At 34.5% G+C, this 14,547-nt stretch overlaps 1 protein-coding gene across 22 annotated transcripts in view; it reads left to right on the top strand.

Annotated features, from left to right (window-relative positions):
* Nucleotides 1-14,547, top strand: part of LOC110791801 (sterol 3-beta-glucosyltransferase UGT80A2) — a 39,460-nt gene extending 24,913 nt beyond the window's left edge. Inside the window, exons 6-11 of one of the 22 annotated variants that reach the window (XM_056827622.1) lie at nucleotides 5,226-5,356; nucleotides 5,609-5,711; nucleotides 6,027-6,157; nucleotides 13,912-13,956; nucleotides 14,089-14,162; nucleotides 14,295-14,547. In XM_056827622.1, coding sequence (XP_056683600.1) covers nucleotides 5,226-5,356; nucleotides 5,609-5,711; nucleotides 6,027-6,157; nucleotides 13,912-13,956; nucleotides 14,089-14,118 — 440 coding nt within the window. In that variant the 3' untranslated portion in view covers nucleotides 14,119-14,162; nucleotides 14,295-14,547. The other 21 variants (XR_008919760.1, XR_008919770.1, XR_008919757.1 and 18 more) reach the window with 21 other exon arrangements.

The following is a 14,547-nucleotide window of genomic DNA, read 5'->3' on the forward strand; positions in this document are numbered from 1 at the left end:
TCATGTTCTATAAATCATTGTAAACGTTGAAAAACTTAAGGCTTTAGTTTTCTTTAATACTTAAATCATGTGTTCTAAAACGTATGCCTTATGTTCTAAAAATTAAGTCATGTGTTCTAAAATAACAACAAATATACTTAACTCAAACAAAAACCAAAGAGCGCTTATTGTTCTATCACTTTAATCTTAGCATCTAAATTTAACTTGATGCTATCAATAATCGTAAGGACCTATTTGCACATATTTTCTAAGATTTCAAGAGAATGTTAGACCACTAACATCACCTTTTTCATCATATCACTATTGACAACTACATGTCCTAAAATTAAAATCATAATATTCTAAGTAGTCAATCTGGTGAAATATTAATGTATGATCTTTCGTACATAAAAATAAAGTAAGGGGTATGAAAACCAACCATCACAAATAAACGCACCACGTTGTTGCACTCTGCCACTCTGGTATGTGTAGACACCTACTTTTGTCCCCGTTCCCGCAAGGGAAAGGTTCGATGATGAAAGCATAAAAACTCCACTTGACAACGCATCTCCTATAAAATAAACGAATCTCGATTCCCCATTTCATTTCACCCGAAACCTGCTATTTATGGAAACCTGCTAAAAATAGTAACTGCCGTAAAAGGTAGCTTCCAAAAGTGGTAAATCATAAAAGATAGAAACCTGTCAGAATTAGGTGTTGCACTCCAACATAAATCCTAAATGAGATAGAAAACCGCGAGAATCCTATTCCTAATAGGATTCGGAAATAAGAGTTACGTATTAATCAAAATCCTAACGAGCCTAGAGTTCGTAACGAGCCCAGACGCATTCCGTCATGAAATTGATACGTGCTAAAAAACTCGAATTAATCTTAAACTCTACGGATTTTAGGAATCCGAATCTGACTAAACAAAACTGCCCAGATCCTATTTTCAACGCCTGGCTCTGGGCGCCGAAATCTTCGGCGCCCAGGCCTGGGCGCTGAAAGTACCTGGGTACGTCTCTTTTCCTAATTCTTTGCGGATTAGAACTCTGCAATTCTATCTTTCCACAAACTCTTCCCTATAAATAGGCCCCTAGTTTCGACGTGAAACAACACACAACAACACATAATATATTCTGAGTATTGACTCTAAACCCCTTAGCCTAAGCCTCTCGCTGCGAAACTGTTCACGCGTTCTGTCGCAATCGATCCATAAATCGAACAGAACGTATCCTATCCCATAATTGAGATTCGTTAAATAAAAAGGAGAAATAGCAAAGTCAAAGTGGTTAGTTTTCTGAGAACCGTGACGCACCTCTCAAGGATGCGTCGTAACGTGTCCCTTTTCGATGATTTAACTGCTTTCCTCGCCCTTTTTATAAACAGTTAAACTAACCTAATATGATTGTTCTATCACGCCTAACAAATATAATATTTTGGGAAATCGGATTATCATGCTAGGTCCCTTAATGTTATTTAAATCAGATAATCACGATCGAATTAGTATTATATGTTGCATATTGCTAAAATCAACTCAGATTAGTTTAATAGTTAACGCATGTCCCTTCAATTATTTATGCTGAGCTAGTAAGGATATCCTGCCTCTGGAGTTATCGACGAGGGAATTACTCCTCTCGGTAGTTACAGTCCCCCGAACCCTCAATCTCTACCTTGCGGGTGTATATTGAGAGATCCCCACACCAGGGATCACAAGGGAACCTACGGCCGTCGTGGTCAAACATAATTGCACTCCCTTTATGTCACGATAACCGGGTTTTGTCAGTTTTTCTCATTGTTGTTAAAAACTGAATGGCGACTCCTATATTACTAGTCAATTGGGTGTATACTCACAGGAAATCCAATTACACTTGATTGAATAAAAAGAATCGTCACACCCACGAGGGACAAGGTCACGCATTAGCCTCGCGCTTTTTCGACCCCCCTCACAGTATGGATTCATCCTGTCTTCCAAAATAGATCATCAGATAGACTCAGGAGCCTACTCAAGCTGGAGCCTGAAGCTAATGTCACAGTAGAGCTGAAAGAATAATTAATAAAATAAAGGAGTAAGCCCTGTCTAGATCTTTGTTAAACCACCTCATCTATTCCTTTAACCAGGCCTAGTACAGTGGGATCTCATTACATTGTAGTTGGATCAATTACGAAAAAAAAATAATTTAATTTCAACTTGCATTCATAATGACCAAAGAATCTACAAGCATTACTAACACACGACATCAATAACACCTTAAGGTCTAAAAGAGAAAAGTCTAATATTGTTCTAAATATTGTTCCTTATGTTCTAAATATTGTTCTCTTATGTTCTAACAACAAACAATTATGTTCTATAAAAGTTAGGCCATTTTCGTACACATTATAAGTTTTCATTGTTTGTGCAACAAAAGAGAAGTCAAAATTTTATATTACACTGCCTAAATGGCAAACAACTTCAGACTAATGATGCAAACATTTAGAGGCTAACAACAATAATTATGTGCAACAACTCTGGTATGAAACCCACTTCACATGTCTTACAATTATGTTCTAAAAGCTAAACAACTATGTTCTAAAAACGTTAGGACATTTATTTTGAACCACAACAAATTATAATTTCATTGCATTAATCCTCAAAAAAATAGAAATCAATTATAGTTATTTCGAATCTCCACATGAATTTATCAATCAGATGCATACTAATAAAATAATAAATTGAACATGAATTTTAAATAATTGAACATCACATTATACAGAACATCAAATAGAATTTAAATTAGTACTTAAAACTCAAAAAAATTGTAGATTACTTACGAATTAATTTGTATAAGAAGATCTTGAGGACTAGTATCTGCTCTAGGAAATTTCTCATCATCGCAATACATATAGACGAACTTCCAGAAAATTCGAAAAAAATAATTAACAAAAACTAATAAAAAAACACTTAAATTGACCGAAATTCAAAGATTATTACTCACCTTATATTTTTGTAGATTTGCTTCAACACATTGCAAATCCATGGATCTATGGAAAATTTCAAAAACTAGTCAAAATCAACAATTAAAAACGGATATTATAGTGCGAAATCAATAGATTATTACTAACCTTCGTTGTTTGTTAAGCTATTTCTGGAGATTTTGCTAGTTTGTCACTTCGATCCATTCGAAAATTGAGTTTTGATATTTCTAGGGTTTTCCTTTCAAACTTGTTCAATTCGTTGATGATTCTAAGCAATATATGGACAACTTTCGAAGAATGTAACAACAAATTGGAAGGTTATCGATTAAATTCAGCAAAATTTGGGGATTTTGGAGAGAGAAACATGGAGGTTTTAAGAGAGGGAGAAATAATTGGGGAAATTTTGGTTTGATGAGAGAGAAAATCACGTTCTAGGTTTCTTTAATGTTCTTAGGAAGTTTGAGTTTTTTACCATTTTGCCACTATTGTAGCCGATCGTTGGATCTAATCTAATCCAACGGATTAGAAGGTGTTCTTATTGATAGAAGTGTTCTTACCTAAGGGAGTGTTCTTACCGGATCCCTCCCCTATATATATATATATACTATTCTCTAATCAGATAAAAACTATACTCAGTGTATGTAATATAAATCTATGACGAAAACAACTAATTAGGTAGTTTGGAAGTCTAATAATATAAGAGATAAGAGTAGTGCGTAATTTCATATGCCCTGATATAGCCTCATGCTGTTAGTTTTAACTCAACACAAGGTAGTTTGATGCTCAATGCTCCATAGTAGGTATTGGTTGCTGAAACATAGCAATTTAGCAGCAACACAAGCTTTCAAGTTTAGCATATTGATGAACTTATTTTGGTGGCACTTACAAAATCTTAATTTCAGGTCATGCTTGTGCTTTCCACTTACTGCAGCAGATTGTTCAAAGACTTCTTCCTCGATGCTGATACAACGCTTGCCACTTTAAGACTCACCATGGTTGTTTTACCTTGTTTTTAACTATTAAGATATGGCTTATCTCAGGGTATCTGACATATCTCATTCTAAATAGTTTGCCTAAATAGTACTCTCTATATGACCTTCATGATAAGAGTTGTTGTTGTATTGACACTAATAATGTTTGTTGTTGCTTCTGATTTGTTGTTGGTTATGCTGCTGATTATATTTTGAGGCAGGGATATATGGTTGTCGCTAAATGTATGGACTTTTAGAGGCAACACATTGTGTTGCCTCAAAAAGGGGCCTTTAGAGGCAACCACTAATTAGTGACGGACTTATTAGAGGCATCCACTTTTTTGCTTCAAAAACCCATTAGAGGCTAAATCCCCATTTTTAGGGGCAATTATGACTTGCCCCTGTATCCGATTTTTCTAGTAGTGTATCTACTCCTTAATCATTTAAAATTAGAAAAGAAAATGGTTTATAGGTGTCTCTTACAAATATATCTTGTTCAATACTCTCCATCCCTTTACTTTTTTAACGTTTGGGTTTGGTATGGAAATCAAGTGTAGTAATGAAAGCAGTTTTTTTTTTTTGTATTTTTGGAAAGTAGATTTTTTTTTGGAAGCTGGTAGTGAGAAAAAGAAATGGTAAAAGAAAGTATTGGATGCAGACAAAAAGGGATGATATGGCGGAGAAATAAAAGTAAGATAGAGTCATAGAAGTGAAGAATTTTTTAGCCAACTCAGGTAAGTGGAGAAAATCAAGGGACAAAGTATTATACGTTTTGTTTCTTATTGATATGCTCTTCATTTTATCATATATACTAATCTAGTGGCGAGATGATCCTTCCCCTAGTTCTTGGTTGTGGGTTTCAGTTTTTCTTTTCCCCTACAACCATAAACCTAAAACAAACTTCTTCTTCAGCTAGCAGAATTTAATTCTAATGGCCTTTTCTCTAGTCTGTTTCTTTTAGTTGAAAACATGATGTTTCCATTCTCATGGGCACTTTTACTTCCATAAGTAGACAATTGTATTTTTTGCTACCTGGTTGGTAATTTCTGGCAAAATCTGTACCTACAGGAGAATGACGTACATTATACACTTGAATTTTGACTTGGACATTAATCTAAGAATGTGGGGGTCTGTATCTTTTAGGTTTGTGTATCTTCACTTTTTTCTATAGGGTTCTATTGTAGACTTCTTCTCCCCTGGGACTCCTGTCTTATGTGGGAGGGAGCCTTCTTAGTGGTACTAGGCATTATTATGCTAGGAGAGCTGTGTTTTCTCGTACCTTTATATTATTTGTAATGTTTATGCTTTATTTCCTTGCAGATTGGGGACCCAAAATTGACGTAGTTGGTTTCTGTTTCCTTGACCTGGCTTCAACTTATGAACCTCCCAAAGATCTCGTGGAATGGCTTGGAAAGGGTCAAAAGCCAATATATATTGGATTTGGCAGCCTGGTAAGTACTAAGTAACTTTTTTGTACATTTATTCAAGACAAGATGTTGGGTATATCAAAATTTCTTTTTACATAGATCCTTTTGAACCACTATGTTTCTTTGAACCCTCTAAAGATGTAATCAAGGTTTCAACATGCTTAATTATGTACACTTGTTTATTTTCTTTAATTTTTCACTTTTAACGGCACTCATATTATCTGTCCATATCTATTTCCATTCTCCCAAACTAATCCTTGTAGTTTTCCTTACCAGCCTGTCCAAGAACCTGAGAAGATGACCAAGATAATTGTACAAGCTCTGGAACTCACTGGGCAAAGAGGAATCATCAATAAAGGATGGGGTGGTCTTGGCAATTGTAAGATACTAAGATGTTTGTGTTTTTTCAGTTGTGTGCTTTAAAAAATAACTGATGAATCTGTTCAGTTTCTATACTTACATTATACACTTGAATTTTGACTTGGACATTAATCTAAGAATGTGGGGGTCTGTATCTTTTAGGTTTGTGTATCTTCACTTTTTTCTATAGGGTTCTATTGTAGACTTCTTCTCCCCTGGGACTCCTGTCTTATGTGGGAAGGAGCCTTCTTAGTGGTACTAGGCATTATTATGCTAGGAGAGTTTTCTTGTACCTTTATATTATTTGTAATGTTTATGATTTATTTCCTTGCAGATTGGGTTCCCGAAATTGACGTAGTTGGTTTCTGTTTCCTTGATCTGGCTTCAACTTATGAACCTCCCAAAGATCTCGTGGAATGGCTTGGAAAGGGTCAAAAGCCAATATATATTGGATTTGGCAGCCTGGTAAGTACTAAGTAGCTTTTTTGTACATTTATTCAAGACAAGATGCTGGGTATTTTAAAATTTCTTTTTACATACATCCTTTTGAACCACTATGTTTCTTTGAACCCTCTAAAGATGTAATCAAGGTTTCAACATGATTAATTATGTACACTTGTTTATTTTCTTTAATTTTTCACTTTTAACGGCACTCATATTATCTGTCCATTTCTATTTCCATTCTCCCAAACTAATCCTTGTAGTTTTCCTTACCACCCTGTCCAAGAACCTGAGAAGATGACCAAGATAATTGTACAAGCTCTGGAACTCACTGGGCAAAGAGGAATCATCAATAAAGGATGGGGTGGTCTTGGCAATTGTAAGATACTAAGATGTTTGTGTTTTTCAGTCTTTTTTGAAGTATGGCTTGTCCTTTTTTCTTATTCCCCCCTCGTTTTTAATCCAATATCAAAGATTAGATTATGAGATACCATGATACCTTTCTCTAGTGGTTAGAGACTTAGAGTTTCCCTTAATAGGCAGTCCGCCGACAGCCGACGGGTTCGGGACGAGACCACGAGTTTTTAAGATGCTCAATTTCAAGCAATTTTCCAGAAAATAAGTATTAACTAATTATAGCTCAGAAGAAAAAGTTTCAATTCTTCAGAAGGTTAAGGCGTTGGGAACCTCAGAGGAGTCTAACAGAGGAAAGATTGAACTACCTAATCATAATCAATATGACAAGAGCTTTTATCCAATCTGTATGGCATTGTCTCAAAAAATATAGACACATCAGATATCTTCTTTGTGTCTGTCTGCAACATGTTCGTACTTCATAGATTAACTTTCCAAGTTCCTGCATTATGGACCTTACCTTAAGGAAATAAATAGATTTATAGACATGGTATTTTGTGAGTGGCAGAAAAGTTTGCAGATTACATATTGGAAAATTTTGATAGGGAATTCATTGAACTACTTTCATTTCTATGTTTGGTTGGCGTTGTCGATCATTTATTTTAGTTACATTTTATGACTATATGTCTCATCTTCTCTTTGCATCAATGTGTTGGGAGGATTTCTTAGTTCTATTACCATGTGTCCTTTATATTTATTAAAATTTAGAATCAAACGATAAAGTTATAACATACATGATCCTTATTTATTTCTTGCAACCTAATCAGTGATTTAGAATTTTACCTTGTCAGTTGTGTGCTTTAAAAAATAGCTGATGAATCTGTTCAGTTTCTATACTTCAATTTGTTATTAAGTTCTCTTTGGTGTTGACTGAATTGGTTTCAATTGGTGGCAAATTAAAACTAGGAACTACATTATAGTCAGTGTAATGTAGGAAGTGCTATCTGGTATGCATTTGGAACGCTATTTGAGATGCCTATCTGATACTGACCAGCTCATACTCTGCTTATTAGGTGAATGGGTCATGCTCCTTAATCACTGAATCAACATGACACAAATTAGAAACATATTTTGGACACCGATCTTATTAGATTTGATAAAGAATAGTTATGGAATAATTGAAGGATGAATAGTGCATTCCACTACTGTTGGTTAGAAAGTTGAGATATTGAATTTTGCATTTCAATGTGATTGATGAGAATCTTGAGAAAGTGAATATAACAATATCGGTATTTTGGCTTCCACTAGCTAAGGTTAGGGTAACTTGTGTTTTTTTTCCTTGGTGGGATACTGGGATCCGTAATAGGTTAGTTTTGTTTTTTGTTCGAAAGCTTATGGTCTTTGAGAGTCTCAATTACTTTGTCTGTTCCAAGAGTCAGTGTGAGGCTAAGCACGCTAGGACTAGGACATTACTACGGTATGTGACTATGTGGCCATGTGGTGGTAACTAACATGGTCAACTATTGTGTTTCGATATTATCTATAAGCTGGTTGAAGTAGATTTATTATTCACTGATTAACTTTTCTTCTTTCTTTTATTGGATTCTCCTATCTGTTGTCTGATAAAAATTATAGTGATTGTCATTGATTTTTGAAGGTGGTAGTCTAGGATATGGCTAATGTTGAATTTGTAGGAGTGAGTTTTAGATTCGACAGTTGGGCAAAATGTTTGCTTATTTTGTGGGTTTTTTTTTTGGTATGGCCTTAACCTTTATGGAACCTTATCTCTCTTAATAGCATGTTGGCAACCTTTGTCTTTCTCCAGCTTGTTGTATTGTACATTGCATGATCATTAACTTTCACTAGTAGAAAAATATTGATTTGAGGCGTCACTTTTATATTGATTTGCGGCGTTTTAGGCGTAGCAGCAAATAGAGTGGCAGCAAATGAATGGTATTGATTTACGGCGTTAAAAAACGCCTCAAATCAATCATTCATTTGCGGCGTTATTAAGCAAAAACGCCTCAAATTATATGAATTGTATGGCGGCGTTTCTACCTGAACGCCTCAAATTTTTGTAAAATTGCGGGAGTTTATACGCCGCGAATAATTTGTAATTTTTTTATAATAAATAATATATTTTTTGTGAATTAAACAATCGCAAAAATATAGAACCTGTACTCACGCCACATTTATACAACGTTCAAAAGTGTCATCAACCACCAATAACTTCCAAGAAACTTTGATTTTTACATATAAGTTAACCATCATATGTTTACAAAAATAAACCACCTAAATAGTTTCAAGTCTATAATAACTATATCTTTTACACTTCATACGTTACAAAATTGCACCAAAAATATAATAAGGCAATTATATATGATTTTAATAGCATGAAACATCCACAAAAAGAGATCGATGAAGCGTTAATTACACACAATGTTCGGTGAAGTATGATGCCCATTTGTCTCGTATTTCATCAATTTGCTCATCGGTGAAAGGATCTCCACTCATTGGTGTGCAAACCTAACAAAATAATATATATATCATAAAATTAGTTATCTTCGGTTAGATGATCTAAAAAGTTGTTGCCTCCTAGGTCCTCGAACCATGGCTAAGCATAGAAGGGCGAAGCCCTTAGAATCAAGAACCTTGACAACATGACAACAACATTATTCATGACAATAAAGGAACCAAAAATTGTGTGTCTTTCCATCAATAAAACTTAGTCCACTGAAACAATAAAGGTCATATTTTGACTGTTATAGTCATATTCATGACAATAAAGGTCATACCCATTGAACTTAGATTGGTATTCTAAGCGCTTTAAATTTTAAATATAATTAGTATTAGGTTACTTAGACTCATTCTCATCTACTTTGGTCAAGTTATGCGCGTTTAAGGCTTTATTGATCATTATAGGTCATATTTTGACTGTTATAGTCGTTTTTGCTTCCAACTCTAACCTGTGAACTTAGATTAGTATTCTAAACCCTTTAAATGTTTATTATACTTAGTATTAGGTTACTTAGACTCATTCTCATCTACTTTGGTCAAGTTATGCGCGTTTAAGGCTTTATTGATCATTATTATAGGTCATATTTTGACTATTATAGTCCTTTTTGCTCCCAACTCTAACCCGTGAACTTAGATTGGTATTATAAACCCTTTAAATGTTTAATATACTTATTATTAGGTTACTTAGACTCATTCTCATCTACTTTGGTCAAGTTATGCGCGTTTAAGGCTTTATTGATCATTATAGGTCATATTTTGACTGTTATAGTCGTTTTTGCTCCCAACTCTAACCTGTGAACTTAGATTGGTATTCTAAACGCTTTAAATGTTTAATATTCTTATTATTAGGTTACTTAGAATCATTCTCATCTACTTTGGTCAAGTTATGCGGGTTTAAGGCTTTAATGATCATTATAGGTCATATTTTGACTGTTATAGTCGTTTTTGCTCCCAACTCTTACCCGTGAACTTAGATTGGTATTCTAAACCCTTTAAATGTTTAATATACTTAATATTAGGTTAATTAGACTCATTCTCCTCTACTTTCGTCATCTACATGTTTAATTACTTAGTATTAGGTTTCTAAGACTCATTCTCATATTTTTTTGTCAAGTTATGCACATTTAAGGTTCGTTTGTTCGTTACATGATATATTTTGACTATAATGATTGTTTTCGCTATTGTATGCTCTTTAAATGAACATTGCAACCAAACCAAAACAGAACCAGAAGCAAAGTAACCAAAACCAAAACAGAACAGAAGCAAACAGAACAAGACAGAACCAAAACATAACTAAATTAAATTCCAAAAATAAATTAAACAAATAACAAGGATAACACCCTTACCTTCTCTAAATCTGAAACATCATTGCAGCCGGAGACTAAATCAAACATGTACCACATTACGTAAAATCCACGCTCAAGGCCTCCCTTTTGTTGAGCGCACTAGAAATAAAAAATTAGAATTTAGATTAAGTAAAAAATAAATATATACAAACTATAAATATCAAATCTTATTTACGTGGAAGTTACCTCCACACTGCAACGCTGGTCAACTTTGACCAAAATCTCAAAAAAGTCAATCCTGGTCAACTTTGACTAGAACTAACATGTAATAGAATAGATGCGTGTGTTCTGTTGTGTGTGTGTTCTGCTGTCAGTGTTACCTGTGTTGTGTGTTTGAGTGTGTTGTGTGTATTTCAGGTGTGTGTGTGTGATGTGTGTGTGTTCTGCTGTGCTGTGTCAGATAAACGTACAAATAGCTGGAAAAAAAAACAGAAGCTTGCATCTGATCAAACCTAAAAGTCTAAAACTGATATGAACTGAAAGTCTAATCAGAAAAAAGCTTGAACTGATCAGAACTGAAAGTCTGAAACTGATCAGAACTGAAAGTCTGATCAGAACAAAGCTTGAACTGATCAGAACTGAAAGTCTGAAACTGGTCAGAACTGAAAGTCTGATCCGAACAAAGCTTGTGTTTTGTTTCTTTCAACTGCGCCGATATGAATATCCTCCCAGGAACATCATTCCTTCTTATCTTTAACATTTGAGATTCTCCGGTAAGTAAAAATATTTTTTTTACCAACTATTAAATACTTTGCAACTACAAAAAATCTATTTGAGGCAAAACGTACCCAAGAAACAATGGCTACTCAAGAAATAAACGAAGCAATCCTCTTCAAAATTTCAAGTGGCAGCAGCTAGTTCAGGAATCGGCTGAATGCCAACAACGTTATAGCAGCGAGGACAAAGAGTCGGATGCTCGGTGAAGGAACCAACTTGTGTTGAGTAATTCCAGCATCTCTCACATTTTGAGCCTTGTGCTCTTGACACACCAATCCAAACCTTTTTATCACTTCCTTGAACAACATACTCCCCGGTATATGGTATCCCACTAGGAATGTCCTCTATACACGAAATAATCTTGGCCTGTACATATAATCCAATTAATAACTGGGTAAATAAATTTGAAACTTTAAATTACACAACAAAACAAGAGAAAAGAATATCTACCCTATAAAGATGTGAAAATTACCTGAGAGGTAATAAAGAGATGATGAAGTGAATCAGCATCGATCTCTGTTTCACACATCTCATGTAATCTGTTGGAAAGGCTTGCATCTGGGGTGTGAATATAAACCTTTGCTTCTAAGCTCGGCCCAATTAACTTCTCAGTTCGTGCAAATTCCAGTACCTTATTTACCTTAGTTCTCAACTGCAAATATTCGTGTTCATTCTCAGATATTAGATTGTTTAGGTAGAAAATAAGAACACACATACACATGATGAGTTAAAAAGTATAAAACACGGACATAATGAAATAAGAGTAGCTCAAACATGGTCACCGAGTCATAGAACTCAGACCCTTAGTTTTCTCGTGTTGTATGAGTATTAAGTCACTGTTCTCTTCACCTAAAATGAAATTATTTTTACTGACTAAAACTAATTTTTACTTACTTAAATTGATTCCCTAGTCTTTTGAATGCCAAAGTAACAACACAAAAACCCTATAGATGATCATAACAAGTTTATCAAAAAAAAGATGATCATAACAAAAAATAGTTTCCATTTCAGAAACTAATGGGTCTAAATGAAGCAATCATTCGCAGAGAGCATAGGAATGATAAAAATTAAGACTGATTATTCGAGAAGTTGTCGCTTAACATCGTTGGAAGAGCATTTTTATCTTTTCTTTCTCTCTCCTCCCATATTGGAAACTCAAACTCAAACACTCCTCCCTTCCCCTGCTCCACCTCCTGCAGTAGCATCACCGCCACTAAAACCACTTTCACCATCCGAAAATAGAAAACATCAAAACAATCCCTTTAAAAGACAATGTTTAGCCTATATTGAAACACTGCATCAGAAACCAAAGCCGGATAAAAGTTAACCAGTAGCTAATTTCGGGTTACCTAATAAGTGTATAAAAGATTTGTCTGTTCCATAGAGGTGTTACCAATCTCCTAAATTAAGCGATTGGAGAAGAAAAATAAACGAAACCTCGAATAGCCTTCTCCAACGACATCCATGTTGAAAATAAATCAGAAAAACTAGCTCAACAGATAACTCTGAGAAGGGCAGCAGCATCAGCCATCTACTCATACACATCAAGACGACGCAAATACTGTGATAAATTTAGAACAGTACAGAACTGTGATATTTTGCTGTACAATGAGATATAGGTAAAAAATTGGTATGTCTGGATTATACATATACGATTTTCACCAATCCATTAATTAGTTGGAAAGACCAGCTGCACCGGATACTCTTCAATTTATTCTAACATGATTCTTTCAGTCTTTTATTGCTTAATGGTAGTTTATATAGAGTAATAGGCAGAGTATTTGTTTTGTTGTTGGAATTTTAGAAGCAATATTGTTTCTGAAAATGGGACTAAAGATAGAAGAACATATCAAACAGAAAGAATATGAGGTTGCAACAACCTCCATGTTTTTTCAGGCCACAACAAATCAATAAATTTAATTAAAAAATTCACCTTCTGAATTATCTTCTAGATCTTGAGGTTGCAACATCCTCCATCATTTCTGCACTCATTTCAAATCAAACCCAGAAAATATAAATAAACAATTCAACAATTAAAGTAAAACTCACAAAATTAAGTAGAATTTTAGCAAGAAAAAATATGTCTTACTAGAATAAAACTTGTGTTTTTCTCAAATTTGTGATATTCTTTCTTCGAAGCACCTCACCTAAATATAAAATTTGCAAAAGAAATTAGACATACGAAATTACCTTACCTCAACTTCGAAGCTATTTTAAGGTTCTTCTAAGCCAAAATTTGAATTTGATAATTAGGGTTTATATTTTCGGTGGAGAGAGGAGAGGAGAGGAGAGAGCAAGAGAGATTCGATGACTCATACACAATTCATGTTAATTGAGAGACTGAAACAAGGGGAATTGAACCGAAAAACGGCAAGGATGAGGAGGAGTCAGTGGAAGCACAATTTACCTTAAGTAAGAACGAAAGTAGTGGAGATGAGGTAGAAGGACAAACAGTGACGGTGGAGATGAATCTGAAGCTTCACTTTCCCGGTGAATTCGGTGGTGGAGATGAGGCGAAGGACAGACGGCGATGGTGGAGATGAGGTTGAAGGAAGAAGAATGTGGGTATGTGAAAGGACGAGAAGCAAAAGAAAGAACCTAAACGCGGGTGAATATATTTCTGTACGACAACACTTTGCGGCGTTAAACGTGATGACGCCGCAAATTAAAATGGTTTGAGGCGTCATAATTCAAGATAACGCCGCAAAGGAAGAATTTTTCACCTAATTCATCTATTTTGTCATTTAGTTAGAGGCGTTCTCAAATTAACGCCGCTAAGTCATGGCAGCAAATCAATATTTTTCTACTAGTGTTTTACTTTGATTCTTCTGCTATGTTAATTAGAATCCATTGATATGCCAACCACATGTTTTTTGGAGCAAGTTAAAGGTAGGTTTTGATTGTTAGCTAATTTCTTTTGTGTTTGGTTTCATAATTTTTGAGTTTTTGGTTCAATCTAATGATCTCTTATCATATTGTTATCAAAGATTACTAACGATTTAATAACTTGTTTGGTACTAGTTAGTGGCAGGCTTAAATTTTGCAGGATGAATTGAATAAAAGGAAAGGCAGATCAACCACATAGTTGTATCTAGGTATTGCTTACTTTTTTGTGAAATTTCATGCTTTATTTGAATAAACATGTAGTTTATAAAATTATTTAATTTATCGTGTTTTAGCTAGTGCATCATCTCTAACTTGTGCCCATTCGTGATATAAACTTGCAGAAGCATGGTGAGCTAAATGGAGAAGAAATTAATGTAGATCTAGCAATGACACGGTGGAGGCTCTTGTTTGTTTTTGAGTGATTTTGTGATTTCTAGTAATGTTGAATTTGTTTATGTGGCTTTTAATTTTATGCATTTTTGTTATTAAAAACACTAAATTAATTAGTGAACGACTGTTTTGTAATGCATGTGTCCTATGGGCACTAATATTGTAGTATTACTCTTTAAGTCAATGAAAATCTTTTATTATTGA

This window comes from Spinacia oleracea, chromosome 4, assembly GCF_020520425.1.
Source record: "Spinacia oleracea cultivar Varoflay chromosome 4, BTI_SOV_V1, whole genome shotgun sequence".
Taxonomy (NCBI): domain Eukaryota; kingdom Viridiplantae; phylum Streptophyta; class Magnoliopsida; order Caryophyllales; family Amaranthaceae; genus Spinacia; species Spinacia oleracea.